This window comes from Ranitomeya imitator, chromosome 5 (genome assembly GCF_032444005.1).
Source record: "Ranitomeya imitator isolate aRanImi1 chromosome 5, aRanImi1.pri, whole genome shotgun sequence".
Lineage (NCBI taxonomy): Eukaryota > Metazoa > Chordata > Amphibia > Anura > Dendrobatidae > Ranitomeya > Ranitomeya imitator.
The window spans coordinates 332,018,281-332,038,467 of record NC_091286.1 but is presented as its reverse complement, the minus strand read 5'-3'; the positions used below and the strand labels follow the sequence as shown (position 1 = coordinate 332,038,467).

At 43.2% G+C, this 20,187-nt stretch overlaps 1 protein-coding gene across 1 annotated transcript in view; it reads right to left on the bottom strand.

Annotated features, from left to right (window-relative positions):
- Positions 1 to 20,187, bottom strand: part of RRAGD (Ras related GTP binding D) — a 107,142-nt gene that overhangs the window by 4,358 nt on the left and 82,597 nt on the right. The window contains exons 4-6 of the mRNA XM_069726367.1: positions 18,462 to 18,576; positions 12,307 to 12,449; positions 5,443 to 5,585 (exon numbers count right to left, since the gene is read on the bottom strand). Coding sequence (XP_069582468.1) covers positions 5,443 to 5,585; positions 12,307 to 12,449; positions 18,462 to 18,576 — 401 coding nt within the window. The remainder of the gene's footprint in view (positions 1 to 5,442; positions 5,586 to 12,306; positions 12,450 to 18,461; positions 18,577 to 20,187) is intronic.

Here is a 20,187-nt window from a genome sequence, read left to right as displayed (position 1 = left end):
CAGTATCCACACCAGGACAGTCCGAAGGCTCAACCTGCCCTGAAGAGAAACTAGGATGGAAACCAGAATTACAGAAAAAAAGGCGAAACCAAAGTAGCCGAGCTGGCCCGATTATTAAGGGCGAACTCAGCCAAAGGCAAGGACACCCAATCATCCTGATCAGCAGAAACAAAGCATCTCAGATATGTTTCCAAAGTCTGATTAGTTCGTTCGGTTTGGCCATTTGTCTGAGGATGGAAAGCCAAAGAAAAAGACAAATCAATGCCCATCTTAGCACAAAAGGACCGCCAAAACCTCGAAACAAACTGGGAACCTCTGTCAGAAACGATGTTCTCCGGAATGCCATGCAAACGAACCACATGCTGGAAAAACAATGGCACCAGATCAGAGGAGGAAGGCAATTTAGACAAGGGTACCAAATGGACCATCTTAGAGAAGCGATCACAAACCACCCAAATGACCAACATCCTTTGAGAGACAGGGAGATCTGAAATAAAATCCATGGAAATATGCGTCCAGGGCCTCTTCGGGACCGGCAAGGGCAAAAGCAACCCACTGGCACGAGAACAGCAGGGCTTAGCCCGAGGACAAGTCCCACAGGACTGCACAAAAGAACGCACATCCCGTGACAAAGAAGGCCACCAAAAGGATCTAGCCACCAAATCTCTGGTACCAAAGATTCCAGGATGACCCGCCAACACCGAACAATGAACCTCAGAGATAACTCTACTAGTCCATCTATCAGGGACAAACAGTTTCTCCGCTGGACAACGGTCAGGTCTATCAGCCTGAAACTTCTGCAGCACCCGCCGCAAATCAGGAGAGATGGCAGACAAAATTACCCCCTCTTTGAGAATACCCGCCGGCTCAGGAACACCCGGAGAGTCAGGCACAAAACTCCTTGACAGGGCATCAGCCTTCACATTCTTAGAGCCCGGAAGGTACGAAACCACAAAATCAAAATGGGAGAAAAACAGCGACCATCGAGCCTGTCTAGGATTCAACCGTTTGGCAGACTCGAGATAAGTCAAATTCTTGTGATCCGTCAAGACCACCACGCGATGCTTGGCTCCTTCAAGCCAATGTCGCCACTCCTCGAATGCCCACTTCATGGCCAACAACTCTCGATTGCCAACATCATAATTGCGCTCAGCAGGCGAGAATTTTCTAGAAAAGAAGGCACATGGTTTCATCACCGAGCCATCAGAACTTCTTTGCGACAAAGCAGCCCCTGCACCAATCTCAGAAGCATCAACCTCGACCTGAAACGGGAGTGAAACATCTGGCTGGCACAACACAGGGGCAGAAGAAAAACGACGCTTCAACTCCTGAAAAGCCTCTACAGCCGCAGAGGACCAATTGACCACATCAGCACCTTTCTTGGTCAAATCAGTCAACGGTTTAGCAACACTAAAAAAATTAGCGATGAAGCGACGGTAAAAATTAGCAAAGCCCAGGAACTTCTGCAGGCTCTTCACAGATGTCGGCTGAGTCCAATCATAAATGGCCTGAACTTTAACAGGGTCCATCTCGATAGTAGAAGGGGAAAAAATGAAACCCAAAAATGAAACCTTCTGAACTCCAAAGAGACATTTTGACCCCTTCACAAACAAGGAATTCGCACGAAGGACCTGGAACACCATTCTGACCTGCTTCACATGAGACTCCCAATCATCCGAAAAGACCAAAATATCATCCAAATATACAATCATGAATCTATCCAGGTACTTTCGGAAGATGTCATGCATAAAGGACTGAAACACAGATAGAGCATTAGAAAGCCCGAATGGCATAACCAGGTACTCAAAATGGCCCTCGGGCGTATTAAATGCTGTTTTCCATTCATCGCCCTGTTTAATTCGCACAAGATTATACGCCCCTCGAAGATCTATCTTGGTGAACCAACTAGCCCCCTTAATCCGAGCAAACAAATCAGACAACAGCAGCAAAGGGTACTGAAATTTGACTGTGATCTTATTAAGAAGGCGGTAATCAATACAAGGTCTCAAAGAACCATCCTTCTTGGCCACAAAAAAGAACCCTGCTCCCAACGGTGATGACGACGGGCGAATATGACCTTTCTCCAAGGATTCCTTTATATAACTCCGCATAGCGGCGTGCTCTGGCACAGACAAATTAAACAGTCGGCCCTTAGGAAACTTACTACCCGGAATCAAATTAATAGCACAATCGCAATCCCTATGAGGAGGTAGGGCACTGGATTTGGGCTCATCAAATACATCCCGGTAATCTGACAAAAACTCAGGGACTTCAGAAGGAGTGGAAGGTGAAATTGACAGCAATGGAACATCACCATGTACCCCCCGACAACCCCAGCCGGACACAGACATAGATTTCCAATCCAATACTGGATTATGGACCTGTAGCCATGGCAACCCCAAAACGACCACATCATGCAGATTATGTAACACCAAAAAGCGAATATCCTCCTGATGTGCAGGAGCCATGCACATGGTCAATTGAGTCCAGTACTGAGGCTTATTCTTGGCCAAAGGTGTAGCATCAATTCCTCTCAATGGAATAGGATACTGCAAGGGCTCCAAGAAAAAACCACAGTGCCTGGCAAACTCCAAGTCCATCAAATTCAGGGCAGCGCCTGAATCCACAAATGCCATTACAGAATAGGACGACAAAGAGCAAATCAGAGTAACGGACAAAAGAAATTTAGACTGTACCGTACCAATGGTGGCAGACCTTGCGAACCGCTTAGTGCGCTTAGGACAATCGGAGATAGCATGAGTGGAATCACCACAATAAAAACACAGCCCATTCCGACGTCTGTGTTCTTGCCGTTCAGCTCTGGTCAAAGTCCTATCACATTGCATAGGCTCAGGCCTATGCTCAGAGAATACCGCCAAATGGTGCACAGCTTTGCGCTCACGCAAGCGCCGATCGATCTGAATGGCCAAGGACATAGACTCATTCAGACCAGCAGGCGTGGGAAATCCCACCATGACATCCTTAAGGGCTTCAGAAAGACCCTTTATGAAAACTGCCGCCAGGGCACACTCATTCCACTGAGTAAGCACAGACCACTTTCTAAACTTCTGACAATACACCTCCGCTTCATCCTGACCCTGACACAAAGCCAGCAAGATTTTCTCTGCCTGATCCACTGAATTTGGTTCATCATAAAGCAATCCAAGCGCCAGAAAAAACGCATCTACATCACGCAATGCAGGATCTCCTGGCGCAAGGGAAAATGCCCAGTCACCACGCAACAAAGAAATAATAATTTTTACTTGTTGAACGGGGTCACTAGAGGAGCGGGGTTTCAAAGCCAGAAACAGTTTACAATTATTTTTGAAATTCAGGAACTTAGATCTATCCCCAGAAAACAAATCAGGAATTGGAATTCTAGGCTCTAACATCGGATTCTGAACCACAAAATCTTGAATGTTTTGTACCCTTGCAGTGAGATGATCTACACAAGAGGACAGACCTTGAATGTCCATATCTACACCTGTGTCCTGAACCACCCAGAGGTTAAGGGGAAAAGAAAGACAAAACACACTGCAGAGAAAAAAAAATGGTCTCAGAACTTCTCTTATCCCTCTATTGAGATGCATTAATACTTTGGGCCAGCTGTACTGTTATGGACCTGGTGGTTAGGAGCACCCGGAACGACCTGATGGTTAAACTGAAATGGCCTTGGAGTCAATTGTCCAATTACTTTTGGTCCCTTTAAAAACAGGGTGGCACATGTTAAGGAGTTGAAACTCCTAAACCCTTCATCCAATTTTAATGTGGATACCCTCAAGTGAAAGCTGAAAGTCTGAACTTCAACTGCATCTGAATTGTTTTGTTTAAAATTCATTGTGGTAATGTCTAGAACCAAAATTAGAAAAATGTTGTCTATGTCCAAATATATATGGACCTAACTGTATACTGACTGTGAGTTAAGATGAAAGTCACAAACAGAGATGAAACAGGTTTCAGCAAATGGAGGCCAGACTTACTAAACAGACAGAGGATAGGAAAGGTATCTTTGCGGTCAGCACAAAAAACTACAAAAAAACCACGCAGAGTGTGCAAAATGACCTCCACACCGACTCACAGTGCGGAGGTGCCACTCTGCATCCCAGAGCTTCCAGCTAGCAAGGCAAAATCAAGATAGCTAGCTGGACAAGGAAACAATGAACAATAATTAACTAGCAGGGACTTAGCTTCTGCTGGAGTAGACAGGTCACCAGAAAGATCCAAGAGCGAACTGAACCAGAACAAGAACATTGACAGCTGGCATGGAGTAACGATCTAAGTGGAGTTAAAAAGAGCAGCCAGCCAAAGAATAAACTCCATCACCTGTGGAAGGAACCTCAGAAGCAGCAGCTCCACTCACAGCCACCAGAGGGAGTCCATGAACAGAACTCGCCGAAGTACCATTCATGACCACAGGAGGGAGTTCGATAACAGAATTCACAACAGACAGCGCAGCTGCCCTATGGGAGCGAGAGTGTGCTAGAGGGTCAGTATTGTGAGCAATAGTCCAGTCATCCAATGTGATGCTGGGGCGTGCTGGGCTGTCAGCTCTCTGATTGACAGCCCTGCTGCTCAATCTCATCCAGGCTGTGGCCGTTTCCCCAGGTGCCTCCCGCCCTTAGTGATGTGCTGGCTATTTAGCTGGCTAGCTGTAAGCAGTCCAGTATCAGTTGTAGCTTAGCTTTGTTTTGTGTTTTCTGTTTAGCATTATGCCTGTTTCTCTGATCTTGTTTCCAGACCTAGGATTTGTTGTGACTATTTGTGTGGATTATTTCTTCTGCTCTTGACCCTTTCTGAGTTCAGGTACCCCACCTCGGACTGGGCCTCTAACTACCCATTTATCTTACTCCTTTGTCTTAATGTACCCTCCTGACATTTGACCCCGGACCGTTACTTGACCACTCCTTTGTCTTGCCTCTCAGTACTACGTGCCCTGTTGGTGGTATCTGACCTCGGACCTCTTGACTACCCTGTCTCATGGCTTTTCCGTGAGTAGTGACTCAGCATCACATGATGTAGTCTAAGTCAACTTTATATAGAAATATCGAAAATTTTGAGAGTTCACAAACTTTCGAGCGCCACTGTATGTATCTTTTACCTAATGTAACTGCTGTTCTCCTGAATCTGGTGTTTTCTTTTTTTTCCTGTGTCTCTCCATTGTGATGTGACATCTCTTCCCAGAATATAAATCTAGTCTAGTTAGCCAGCTGAGTGTGGTCTTCAGGAAATTTTTAGAGCCAAGTCCACTTGCTAAAAAGGCTAGATTTATACATAGGGAAGAGGTGGGCATATGACAGTAACAGAGAGGCACAGGAAAATATAAAAAGCACTCCAGATTCACCATTTACACCAGGTATATAAAATAAATATATATTTATGGAACATGGCAAGATCTCTTTAAAGTTGCATTACACATTTTGTCTTGTTCAGAAAAACATTTACCTTTTCTTTCAAAACTCTCTTCTCTCACAAAACACACAAGGGCTAGGAATTTAGTCACTTCTTTTAAATATAAAACTGTGGTATTATTCAGTCTTATAATTGCCAGTGATTCTTTATCATAAGGCGTGCCAGCTCCTTTCAACCTGGAAGCAGAGAAGGAAATACATTAAGCTAAGAAAACATAAAAAGTAAGCAATGCAAGCTGTAAGGAATCAGACTTGTATATTCAGTGCCAAAACTTCTAGGCTGAAGCATAAGGGCTCATCATAGGACATAATATAATTAGTTCCCGACTGGCAAAATTGGAGATACTTATTGGGAAATTCCAGACTTGGTTTATATTTTTTTTAAACACAGATGAGACAAGAAGTTCTCACTCACACTGACTATACATGATGCTGATTTGCTGCTGTAAATAGAAGCAATATAAAAATAAAAAAAACAGCTTACCGCTGCACTGCCAGCAATGTCATAATGTCCAAGATGTCCATGAGATCGGTGCACGGAATCCTCCAGGCCGGCAATCCTGGGTGAGTAGCATGAATAGAAGACGGAATGTGAAAGGGAAACTTTCTTCAGCACCGAATAGAAAAAAACTTTGATTTCCATATATAAAAACCTGTCTATTGTGAAGCTTACTTTGTTAAAAAAAAAAGTCATTAAAAAAGTAGATACATATGAACCTTACACTTTTCGGACTAGCACTAATCCTTATAGTACTAGTCCAAAACGCGTAAGGTTCATATGTATCTGCCTTTTTAATGACTTTTTTAACAAAGTAAGCTTCACAATAGACATGGTTTTTATATAATCGAAGATTTTTTCTATTCGGTAATGGAGAAAAATTCCCCTTCCTATTCCATCTTATATTTGTGTAAATAGAAGCACATTAGTCCCTCTTCACACTGCATTTCAGGGATTTTGTCTGAATACAACTAAAAACAGAACCCAGATGGTATTGGGACGGTACCTCAACTCTGCCTTTGGCTGTAATGACCCAAACTTAATTTGTGTTTGTTTTTTTTGAAAGTGTTCTTTTGTTCAAATGGGGCATAGAAACATAGCAGACTATGGCCCCAATTCATTCCTGGAATAATTTGCTCCTTTGTAGTGGAATTTTCATATGTACCTAATTTGATGACTATCTGGAGCCCATTAAACTGTATAGAGTACTATGTGGGACCTATTATTCTGTATGGAGGACTATGTGGGGTCCACAATACTATATGGAAGACTATGCAGGGCACATAATACTATATGGAGGACTATGTAGGGCTATTATTCTGTATGGAGGACTATGTGGGGCACATTATTCTTTATGGAGGACTATGTATGGCCATTATTCTGTATGGAGGACTATGGGGCCCATTATTCTGTATGGAGGACTATGTGGGGCCCATTATATTGTATGGAAGACTATGTTGGGCATATTATACTGTATGAAAGACTATGTGGACTATGTATCCTCAATGACATCACCGCTTGTCACGGATGCTGAGCTAGCAGCAGCTCATCTTCCACATGGTTTTCAGCCTGGGAGGTCGAATCTTGGCACCATCCAGGTTGACAACCTTTTATCGCAGACATGGATTATGGTATGGGACAGTACGTCAGACAGTGAGGGATATGGCTGTTATTTATTTATTTTTTTTACAGGGGATGAGGGCATCAATGGAATGGGCATAAGGTAAGGTGAGTATAATTTTTTTTTTATTTGTAAATAAAAAAGTAAAATGGCATGCATGTTTATTTACCAACCCGTGGGCTCGATGTCACCTTGATGTCACCTGACAATACAAAGGTGATATCAACCCCTCAAATATTACCCCACTTGCCACCGCTACATGGCAAGTGAGAAAGAGCCTGGCAAAGCATCGGAATTGGCGCATCTAATGGGTGCAACTTTTCTGGGGTGGCTATTTTTAGGTTGAGGGTGTCCAATATCTTGTCTGTTTTAGCTTGGCCGATTTTCAAAAATAGGGGGGACCCCATGCCGTTTTTTTTAAATTATTTAATTAAATAATTTAAAAAAACGTTGTGGTGTCCTCTCTATTCTTGATAACCAGCCATGATAAAGCTGACAACTGAGGTTTGAAGCCCGCAGCTGTCTCTTTTGCCATCCTGGTTATCAAAAATAGAGGGGAACTTAAGCCATTTTTTTTAATTTATTTATTTGATGAATACTCTTGTCAGCAGCACCTGATCTCACTGTCATTACTGGCAGCAGGCATAAGCTGATGGGAGTGGTACTCTCTCATCAGCCGATGCCTCTGTAAACTTTTTACCACCTGTCACAGCTACTGGAGCTCTGATTGGCAGTAATAATCTTACCGCTGATCAGAGCCACAGGTGTTTCTCACGCTGTCATGCAGATGACACAGTGAGAAACACCCGATGTTTGGGGTGACAAAGCCGAACAGTAACACTGGCTTCCTGGAGAAATGCGTGTTCAGGGTCTATGCCAGAACATTAGGTGTTTGCTAAGGACCACAAACTTTTACAGTTTGGGTTCGCCCATCTCTAATCATCGGCACTTAACCTTGGATACACTGTCACAAGTTACATTACCTTAAAACCCTTATAATACCTTCACAAAAAGAGAGCACAATATTCCTGTATATTAAAGTTAAGATAGATATTAATGAGCAGCAGCAATCGTTTTCAGCATATCAGTAGCTTTCTTTGCAGTTGGGAATTACTTTGAAAATCTGTAGTTGTATGCAGCTCCTACCACTAGAGGGCTCAAGGATATCTAGAAAATTAAAGTAGATGAGAGCAGTAATTAGAGTGACATATTAAAAAGAATCTGTCGTTAGTAAACCCACCTATTTTATCTATATGGGCATGCAGATCATAAAGAGTTGAATAAAATGAAACCTTGACATCTGCAATCCAATTTCATATTACAGAGAAATTCAATTTTTTCTTAATGTGTAAATGAGTTTTTAAGATCTATGGGCTGGACACAGAACGCCCTGATAATCTGCCTTCAGAGCTTATTTGAAATGAAAGGGAGAGTTACCAGGTACAAGTAAATCAGGAGAGAAGACTGTAAGTCATCATACATATCACATTGGTAACGCCGCCTTTCATTTAACATATGCTCTGGAGGCAGGTATCATTCTTAACAGCTCATTTACATATAAGAAGAATGTGGCTTTCTTTGGAATAAGACATCAGATCACAGATATAAAGATACCATTTTATTCAGCTTCCTCTGACCTACATGTCAATATAGACGGCTTAGGAGGGTTTGTCCTATTGACAGATTTATGTTACTCCCCGATTCAGACGTTGGATGGGGAATCTCTTTCTGATTGCTAGCTGAGGTCAGGGCTTTGGATCTCAAGAACCAAATCTTGAAAAGAGTGGAGATGCTCATCACTTTCAACCCCTGCACCATTCATTGTCTGTGGGATTTCTGGAAATAAACGAGCACTGTACATGACTTTCTCCATCAGGGAATAACTTTCAATTCTGGGAAAATCCCTTTAATAAATCCATACTGAAATTGATATAAAAGTGTTCCAGTTATGTACATCATCGGCTGCATCCCTGCCTTTGATGCGGGCTCACAAGCTGAACCCACATCTTTCCCTGTACTTGATGGCTGATTTAATCCGGCTGTCTGAACCGGGGAAAAAGCAATGTAAAGTTAGAGCTAGACAATATCATCCGCCACAAATTGTGATCAGCTCCTGAACCGGCACTGGATATCACACACACAGAGGTTGCTTCCCAACTGATTATGGATATATTGGTGCCAGCTGCAGCGGCTCATGTGCACATGCAGCGCCCCAGAGTCCTGGTCGTTGCAGTAATGTTATTCTTCCACCAGGGGGGAGTGATGTTACGTCTGAAGGCAATGAAGGAGATCTTCTGTCCAGGTACCACAACCACAAAACACACTTCACACTCCAGTCCGCCAGGGGGAGCCATGCTTCTATCTATTAGGGCACTCTTCACACTTAGGTAAAACTGGTGGGTTGATTAGGAAGTTAAACAGAAGCTGTCTGGGCTTCACCCAGACAGAAGCTGACGGGAGGGAGTAGGAGATAGTCAGTGAGTCCCGACTGACTGTTGCAGAGGCTGGTTGGAGTGGGTTCCAGCCAGCTCCAGACTGTGGCCTGTGGAAGCTGAAAGTACACGGAGCTGCGCCTGCATCCCATGCGGCAGCATCATAAGAAAGGACACAAAAGGAATTGTGTTGCAGTGAGTGAGAAACGAAGTCATAGCAAAAGGAGAGGAACATCAGAGGGAGACCAGCTAGAAGCAGGCTGCCTCCTTCTGAAGCACACTACCGGTAGCCAGAACACCGAGGTAGTAAGGATCTCTATGCTGTTACTTCAGAGACTGGCAGGACAGTTGACTCCACGTCGGATGCCCGACCATATACCCAGGAGGCAGGGTGGCAACTTGTGGGGGCCGGGGCGTCTCTAGGGTCCCTATAAAAAGCCTCAGGCCACCAGTCATACGGGTTTGTCCTATCCATCAGGGGGACAGAGAGAAGAGACTTAACATCTACAATAGTTGTGAGGACCTTACCGAGTTGCTCAGCAGGGAGGTACTACAATGCCCAGGCGCTAGAGGAAGGCTATTGAATTCCACCTGGATAAGGGGACTCTGGATTTGCCTTCAGACTGGCCGGACTCTGCCTGCCCTGTGGTCCCTACCCTGGACTGTGGATGCTGAAGCCTTCAGTAAAGGTAAAGAGACTGCAACCTTGTGTCCTCATTATTCACTGCGCCTTACATCATCCACCATCTACACTCTGGGAAGCCCTGGGGACATACTTCACCTGTGGGAAGGTATACCATCTAGCTGCCATAACATCACCCCAGCGGATCCCTAAGCAGCGTCAGTCACCCCGACCGAATACCACGGGTGGCGTCACGAACATTATCCCTTTAAAGACCTTTCCCCACAATTAACAGCGGACGTTGCCCTAGGGCCACGGACCAGGTCAGCCACCGTGTCATCCCCATTGAGAACAGAAGGGCCCGGATCCGAGTACCCCACAGCCCTTTGGGGCGCTGCACACACGTGGCCAAAATTGTTGGTACCCCTCATTTAATGACATAAAAACCCACAATGGTCACAGAAATAACTTGAATCTGACAAAAGGAATAACAATAAAAAATCCATGAAAGTGAACAAATGAAAGTCAGACACTGCTTTTCAACCATGCTTCCACAGAATTAAAAAAAAAATAAAACTCATGAAATAGGCCTGGACAGAAATGATGGTACCTTTAACTTAATATTTTGCTGCACAACCTTTTGAGGCAATCACTGCAATCAAACGATTCCTGTAACTGTCAATGAGACTTCTGCACCTATCGAAAGGTATTTTGGCCCACTCCTCAAGAGCAAACTGCTCCAGTTGTCTTGTGTTTGAAGGTTGCCTTTTCCAGACGGTATGTTTCAGTGCTTTCCAAAAATGCTCAATAGGATTTAGGTCAGGGCTCATAGAAAGTAACTTCAGAATAGTCCAAAGTTTTCCTCTTAGCCATTCTTGGGTGTTTTTAGCTGTGTGTTTTGGGTCATTATCCTCTTGCAAGACCCATGACCTGCGACTGAGACCGAGATTTCTGACACTGGGAAGCACATTTTTCTCTAGGACTTTTTGATAGTCCTGAGATTTCATTGTACCCTGCACAGATTCTAGACACCCTGTGCCAGAAGCAGCAAAGCAGCCCCAGAACATAACAGAGCCTCCTCCATGTTTCACAGTAGGGACAGTGTTCTTTTCTTGATATTCTTAATTTTTTCAGCTGTGAACATAGAGCTGATGTGCCTTGCCAAAAAGTTCCATTTTTGTCTCATCTGTCCACAGGACATTCTCCCAGAAGCTTTGTGGCTTCTCAACATGTAGTTTGGCAAATTCCAGTCTGGCTTTTTTATGATTTTTATTTCAACAATGGTGTCCTCCTTGGTCATCTCCCATGAAGTCCACTTTGGCTCATACAATAACAGATGGTGCAATCTGATACTGATGTTCCTTGAGCTTGAAGTTCACCTTTAATCTGTTTAGAAATTTTTCTGGGCTCTTTTGTTACCATTGGTATTATCAATCTCTTTGATTTGTCATCAATTTTCCTCCTGCGGCCACGTCCAGGGAGGTTGGCTACAGTCCCATGGATTTTATATTTCTGAATAATATGCGCAATTGTAGTCACAGGAACATCAAGCTGCTTGGAGATGGTCTTATAACCTTTACCTTTAACATGTTTGTCTATAATTTTCTTTCTAATCTCCTGAGACAACCCTTTCCTTTGCTTCCTCTGGTCCATGTTGAGTGTGATGCACACCATGTCACCAAACAGCACAGTGAGTATCTGTAGCCCTATATACAGGCCCACTCCCTGATTCCAAGATTGTAGACACTTGTGATGCTAGTTAGTGGACACACCTTGATTTAACATGTCTCTTTTGTCACATTATTTTCAGGGGTGCCATCATTTCTGTCCAGTCCTATTTCATGAGTTTTTTTTTTTTTTTTTTTTAATTCCGTGGAAGCATAATTGAAAAGCAATGTCTGACTTTCATGTGTTTATTTTCATAGATCTTTTATTTATTATTAATTTTGTCAGATTCAAGTTATTTCTGTGAGCACTGTGGGTTTTTCTGTCATTAAACGAGGGGTACCAACAATTTTGACCACGTGTGTATGTGGTATCTCAGATGTACTAACCATAGCAATATTCCACCTGACCTGCCATAACTGTCTGTAAAACACTTGTTATACAAGTACCCCTCCTCCAATGTCTCTTTTCTTTGAGGTTTCTTGCTACTAACAAATACAATAAAGCAATGCATCACACATTAGTCAGGGATGAAATACGTCAGCACAGTTCCGACATACCCATAAATACTCGAGATATCAATGACCACGTCAATCATGTCGCAGCACAGTTCGTATGTCTGCATGTCCACAGGAGCGCTGTCTGTTGCTATGTAGATTTTGCTCACTACATCAAACAGGAATGCCTTCTCTATCCCTGAATTCTGTAACAAAGAAATACAAGTAGGAGTAATCCAAAGAATATCAGCATCTCATACAGTACAGCCATTGTATGGACGTGTAAATGCCAGTCTGCAATGTACCAGATAACCACAGGAGGGGATTATATGCTACTGTGGAATTGGAATGACTCCTATAGATAACTGCAAAAATTACTGTTTTTTTTTTAAGTATCTGTAGAAAGGTGTGCTCTTATAAATACAGTATCTTATTTATAGGTTTTCTTATATACAAATTTTAAGAGTATAAGCATTCATTTAAACGAGAGTTGATGATTAGTTCTGCATTTATGGATGCCACTAAAAATGCCAACCCTAGCAGTACCAATCTCATCCCTCCATAGCCACTGCAAATCAGGGAGGGCTACTTTAAATAAAAGTAGGTAGTCCTTACATTTCAAATGGCAGCCATGCAGCATCTCCAGCCGGACATCCGCTCTAACAGAATACTGAATGGCTGCAGCGGTCACCTAACTTAACAATTACCCCAGAAATACACCATCAAGATCACTGGACAGATGCTGTTCATGGAGGTATGAGGTTGCATTTTTTCTTTTATATAGGGCACTTTTGCAGTAAAAAACTGGTTATCTAGTAGAGAAAACACCTTTAAAGGGGTATTCTTAAGTTTGGAAGCTCTCTCTTAAATTGTGCATCCGAATTGATCCGAGACAGAACTAAGAAAGGAAAGACTGCAAGCATTTGGAAGTACCTCTGCCCACTCCTTTAATCAATCAGTATCAGTCAACAAAGAATAGAAAGTGTGCCTGAACCTCTGCAAATTGATGCAATCCAAAAACCTCTCTTTGCAGTAGAATCCGAGAGGTGACGTCCAGAATGTAGACTGTGGCATGTAAAAGTTTGGGCACCGCTGGTCAAAATTACTGTTATTGTGAACAATTAAGCAAGTTGAATATGACATAATCTCCAAAAGGCATAAACATAAAGATATCACATTTTCTTTGTATTTTAAAACCCAGTCTCCGCTAACCTAGTGCCAAAAAATAGCAGACATGGGTTCTTCTAAGCAGTTAGCTAGCACTCCAAAAATTAAAATGGTGGAGGCCCACAAAGCAGCAGAAGGCTATAAGAAGATAGAAAAATTAAATTTTGAATGAAATCTCAACAAATTCTTGATGCAAACATAACATCATCTGTAAAAAAGCTGAAGTTGAAAAGAGGATGACTTCTACAAATGGATATTAATTCTTAACACAAGTCAAAATCCACAATAGACTACCTCAAAAGGCACAAGCTGGAGGTTTTACAAAGGCCCTCACAGCCCCCTGATCTGAGCATCATTGGAAATCTGTGGCTAGACCTCAAAATAGCAGTGCATGCAAGACGACTCAGAACAGAACTGGATGAATTTTCCAAGGAAGAACGGATGAAAATCCCTCAAACAAGAATTTAAAGGGAACCTGTCACCCCAGTTTTTCAGTACGAGATAAAAATACTGTTAAATAGGGCCTGAGCTGTGCGTTACTATAGTGTATTTTGTGTACCCTGATTCCCCACCTAAGCTGCCGAAATAACTTACCAAAGTCGCCGTTTTCGCCTGTCAATCAGGCTGGTCAGGTCAGATGGGCGTGGCGACATCGCTGGTTCTTCGCCCAGATCTTGCATATATTTCCGCAGTTGGAGATCGCGGCGGCCATTTTCCTGAAGCCGGGTTCAGATCTCAACTTCAGGAAAATGGCCGCCGCGATCTCCATCTGCGCACGCGCGGCATCCCGCGGCCATTTTCCTGAAGCCCTGGGCAGCAGAGAACTCCATATGCGCACGCGCGGCCTCAGTAAGATGGCCGCCCCCACAGATCACCAGGGAAATAGCGCCGATCGCGCGTTTTTTCTTCTCCTGCCCAGTGGATTCAGAAGATGGGCATGCGCAAACCACTACGCCACCAACGGAAATATATGCAAGATCTGGGGGAAGAACCAGCAATGTCGCCACGCTCATCTGACCTGACCAGCCTGATTGACAGGCGAAAACGGCGACTTTGGTAAGTTATTTCGGCAGCTTAGGGGTGGAATCAGGGTACACAAAATACACTATAGTAACGCACAGCTCAGGCCCTATTTAACAGTATTTTTATCTCGTACTGAAAAACCGGGGAGACAGGTTCCCTTTAAAGATTCTTGGCTGGCTACAAAAAGCATTTCCAAGCTGTGATACTTTAAAAAAGGGGTGCTACTAACCATGCAGGGTACCCAAACGTGTGTATCAACCCATTTTATTTTTTGTTAATTTTAAAATGTAAGAGAAGAAAAATTATATACACTGCTCAAAAAAATAAAGGGAACACTTAAACAAGAGACTATAACTCCAAGTAAATCAAACTTCTGTGAAATCAAACTGTCCACTTAGGAAGCAACACTGTTTGACAATCAATTTCACATGCTGTTGTGCAAATGGAATAGACAACAGATGGAAATTATTGGCAATTATCAAGACACACTCAATAAAGGAGTGGTTCTGCAGGTGGGGACCACAGACCACATCTCAGTGCCAATGCTTTCTGGCTGATGTTTTGGTCACTTTTGAATGTTGGTTGTGCTTTTACACTCGTGGTAGCATGAGACGGACTCTACAACCCACACAAGTGGCTGAGGTAGTTTAGCTTATCCAGGATGGCACATCAATGTGAGCTGTGGCAAGAAGGTTTGCTGTGTCTGTCAGCGTAGTGTCCAGAGGCTGGAGGCGCTACCAGGAGACAGGCCAGTACATCAGGAGACGTGGAGGGGTCCGTAGGAGGGCAACAACCCAGCAGCAGGACCACTACCTCAGCCTTTGTGTAAGGAGGAACAGGAGGAGCACTGCTAGAGCCCTGCAAAATGACCTCCAGCAGGCCACAAATGTGCATGAGTCTGCACAAATGGTTAGAAACCGACTCCATGAGGATGGTCTCAGTGCCCGACGTCCACAGATGGGGGTTGTGCTCACAGTTCAACATCGTGCAAGGATGATTGGCATTTGCCACAGAACACCAGGATTGGCAAATTTGCCACTGGCGCCCTGTGCTGTTCACAGATGAAAGCAGATTCACACTGAGCACATGTGAAAGACGTGACAGTCTGGAGACTCCATGGAGAGCAATCTGTTGCCTACAACATCCTTCAGCATGACAAGTTTGGCAGTGGGTCAGTAATGGTGTGGGGTAGCATTTCTTTGGAGGGCCGCACAGCCCTCCATGTGCTAGGCAGAGGTAGCCTGACAGCGATTAGGTACCGAGATGAGATCCTCTGACCCCTTGTAAGACCATATGCTGGTGCGATTGGCCCTGGGTTTCTCCTAATGCAGTAGAATGCCAGACCTCATGTGGCTGGAGTGTGTCAGCAGTTCCTGCAAGATGAAGGCATTGAAGCTATGGACTGGCCCGACTGTTCCCCAGACCTAAATCCGATTGAACACATCTGGGACATCATGTCTCGCACCATCCACCAACGTCACGTTGCACCACAGACTGTCCAGGAGTTGGCGGATGCTTTTGTCCAGGTCTGGGAGAAGGTCCCTCAGGAGACCATCCACTGCCTCATCAGGAGCATGCCCAGGCTTGTAGGGAGGTCATACAGGCACATGGATGCAACACACACAACTGAACATCATTTCCTTGTCTTGAGGCATTTCCACTGAAGTTGGATGAGCTTGTAATTTGATTTTCCACTTTGATTTTGAGTATCATTCCAAATCCAGACCTCCATGGGATACTCATTTTGATTTACATTGATCATTTTTATGTTTTATTGTTCTCAACACATTCCACTATGTAATGAATAAAGATTTGCAACTGAAATATTTCATTCAGTGATATCAAGAATGTGGGATTTTAGTGTTCCCTTTAATTTTTTTTAGCAGTATATATATATTGCCTAAAATGCAGAGGAATTGTGTCAACTTTAACTTTAGGTCTTTTAGAGATCATTTCATGTTTAACTTGCTTAACCCTGCTATTCTATTTGTTACCACTATACACTTGTTATGTTCTGGTCATTTTTGACTGGACCTAATAAACTCTTGATTTTTAGCTAATTTAAGTGTTTTAATTTACTAATTTTTGCAGTATTATATTGTATGTGAACCTGGTTGTTTATAAACAAATGAAAAATGAAAAGAAAAACTTACTTTTTATTTTTTTTGTGTCAAAACATTTAACTTGGCTTTATTGGAATATTTATGCATATTGCATATTTGCATATACAAAAATAATTATCCAACTGTAAACTATAACTAATAACAATAAACTAAGTGTAATTATATTTAAAAAAAAAATTAACAGTTCAGTTTTTTTATGTAAAATGATAAATAAGTCACACGGTGCAAAATTTACGCATTGCAATTGTCACAGGTATAATTGACATGTGTTTTGCATAAATATTTTTCACATCTGTAACATATCACATTTGATTTGTGATTGCTTGATGTTGGACTGAAGTCGCATCGTTTCCGTTTTAGGCTGGTTGCGTTGCTGGTTGCGTCCGTGGGTATTGTAGCAGTGCTGGTGTAAGCTGTTGGTTCACTTTCTTTATCTTGCTGTTGGATCCTGTTGACAATGGCTGCCGCTCCATCAGCTCTGGGTGTTACCTTTCGTTCTTCAATATATGGCATAACCAGTGATTTTCCCAACTCCTCTATAAAAAGTCTTCTCTTATATAGTTTATTTTTGTTCCAATTTGGGTCTATTTTCTTCCATAGCACGAATGCACACATCAAACATATTGTAAAAAATCACTATTGGCCACCGATTTTTTTTTGCGCTTACAGGTGTAAGTGCCTATCAGTTGATCTAGAGTATCAACAGTCCCTTTTGTAGCATTATAATGTAAAAAGATGTCTGGTTTTCTGTCGTCTCTATTACTGATTTCACTATCATGATGAATTGTGCTCATCGGAATTACCTGCTTGTGTTTCTTTGGGACGTAAGAAACTACTGTGGTATCCTTAGTAAAATAAAACATAGAACTATAAATGTCTCTCTTACTGAGAATACCTTGTGGCAGTTCTGGCTTATTTTTTCTAATAGTACCCAACATAGTCATCTTTCTTTTCATCAACATCTGCCCTAATTGATATGATGTAAAAAAAAATTGTCGTATGTGACATTTTGTCCTTTGAGTCCCTGGGTCAAATTCAAGACTACTCGCATACCTTGATTTTTTTCCATATTTTGATGCCATACTTTGCAGGCTTACTTGGAATATACTGCCTGAACGGACAACTACCTCTGAACGAGACCAATTGCTCATCTACAGTCACATTGTCACCAGGATTATAAAATATTGGTAGAATTTCTACCCACATGAACAGCAGGGTAAAAATATTTGGCACATAATTATACTGGAAGGTAATCCATCAGCAGTATTGTAATGAGAAAATGTGTGTATGTGTAAATCTGCATGGACCAAAAGGACCTAGATACATTGATAAATAGTAGTAGATGTAATATAAAGTCCAAAATGAGATTATAGCTCCTTTATTTTACTCATAAAATGGCTGGAGATCACTATAAAAGGCTATCGGTCATTTTGACCGAACAGTACAAGTGTATAAAAAATTGTGGAGCAAAAAAAAAAAAAAAAGTACCCATAGTAAGAACCCCTCAAATGAGGAAAAGTCAATCAACCACAAGTTTCAGAGCCGCATCTTGAATATTTTAAAAAATATTAAAGTTAAAAATCAGTCGTTTTTGACCGAACATAACAGCAGTTAATCATGGAATAGGGAATAACTTCCAAACCGCTGGGAATTCCACCAGTCCCGAGACTCAGGAAGCCCTGGGTGAATGGAGTGTTGGTCAATCATGCGCGTTGTCACTCTGTTCATTCTTGTCCTGTAGTTAGGGGATAACTTCCCAACTTGAAACTACTCTTTTAAGATCTCTTAGCCTTATTAAATTACAATGAACCTCAACGGTAATGTAGAACATACCTTCAAAATGATATTTTAGCAGAAATACAGTCAATTTTGAATGTGCATGCTATGTATTTCATAGTTACTTACAGATATAAATATGTTCAGCAAGTTCTCCAATGTTGGAAGTTGTGGTATAAGTTTTTGCACAACTTTGCTGAAAGCCTCAAAGATCGAATGGTCATAGATACTGGTAAGATAAAAGCTGAAATAGGAGATAAAAAATAACAAATGCACTTATGGTAATTTTTTAAGGATTGAAGAAATGGGTTTAGTTAGTCAAATATGTGTTGAGTATCACATTTAGGCCAGAGTCACACTACAGCGAGATACGGCCGAGTCTCACAGGTTAAAAACAAGCTCTGGCACCGGCACTCCGGAGCAGAGTGTGCAGCTCCATGTATTGCTGTGAGGCTGCACGCTCCGCTCCGGAGTGCCGGTGTCAGAGCTTGGTTTTAACCTGCGAGACTCGCTGTAGTGTGACTCCGGCCTTTTACACCCGCTGAGTCGTAAGCTGAAATTCCTACTCTTGTACATGCACACTGACACTGGCGGAGCCCAGCAGTGCGCTCATTGTAGGTGGCGGCATGCTCTTATCTCCGCCTCCTGCGAGTCACCTGGGAGTGATGCAGGAAAGCAGCTTCAGAGAGGAGCAGGAGATCAGAGCGTTCCCACACACTGCCCCCACACTGAATGCGTGCACGCCCTGACACTGTCAGTGTGCAGAAGCAGGCATTTGAGTTTACAGAGCACTCACTGTGAGAAATTCAGCCAGTTAATCAAGATCAGGAACAATGATGGATATGGAAATTGGACGGCATAGCGGTGCACCTGCAGCGCCCCAGAGTCCTGGTTCGTTGCAGTAATGTTATTCTTCCACCAGGGGGAGTGATATTACATCTGATGGCACTAAAGGAGTTCACCCTGCCAGGTGTCACAAACCATATGCTACACTTCACACTCCAGTCCACCAGAGGGAGCCTTGCTCCTATCTATTAGGGCACTCCTCACATTAGGGTAGAACTGGTGGGTTGGATAGAAAGTTAGTCAGAAGCTGACTGGGCTTGGCACAGGCAACACCTGTCAGGCAGACAGCGGGAAAGGAGGAACACCACAAAGCTGCAGACAGAGGGCCCCAGACAGGGATGGGATTCTGTCAGAGGCCTAGACAGAAAGACACGGAGCTGTGCCTGCCCCACATGCGGCAGCATCCTAAGAAAGGATACGAAGAGAATTGTATTGTAGAAAGTGAGACACGAAGTCATAGCATAAGGAGAAGAAAACCAGAAGGAGTTCTGCCCTGAGAGAGGCTGCCTCCTTCTGAGGCGCGTAGCCGGTGGCCGGAACACCGAGGGAGTAATAGACTCTACGCTTTACTTCAGAGACCGGCAGGACAGTCAATTCCAAGTTGGCTGCCCGACCTTAATACCTAAGAAGACACGGTGGCAAATTGTGGGGTCGGGGCATCTCTAGCGTCCCTGTAAACAAGCCTCAGGCCATCAGTCATACGGGTTGTCCTATCCACACCATCTGGGGGACAGAGAGGAAGAAATAACATCTAGAACATCTACAACAGTTGTGAGGACCTTACCGAGTTGCTCAACAGGGAGGTACTACAACACCCAGGCACTAGTAGGAAAGCTACTGAATTCCACCTAGATAAAGGGACTCTGAATGTGCCTTCAGACCGTCCGGACTCTGCCTACCCTGTGGTCTGGTGCCCTGGACTGTGGATGCTGAAGCCCTCAGTAAAGGTAAAGAGACTGCAACTTTGTGTCCTCGTTATTCTCTGCACCTCTCACCATCCACAGTCTAC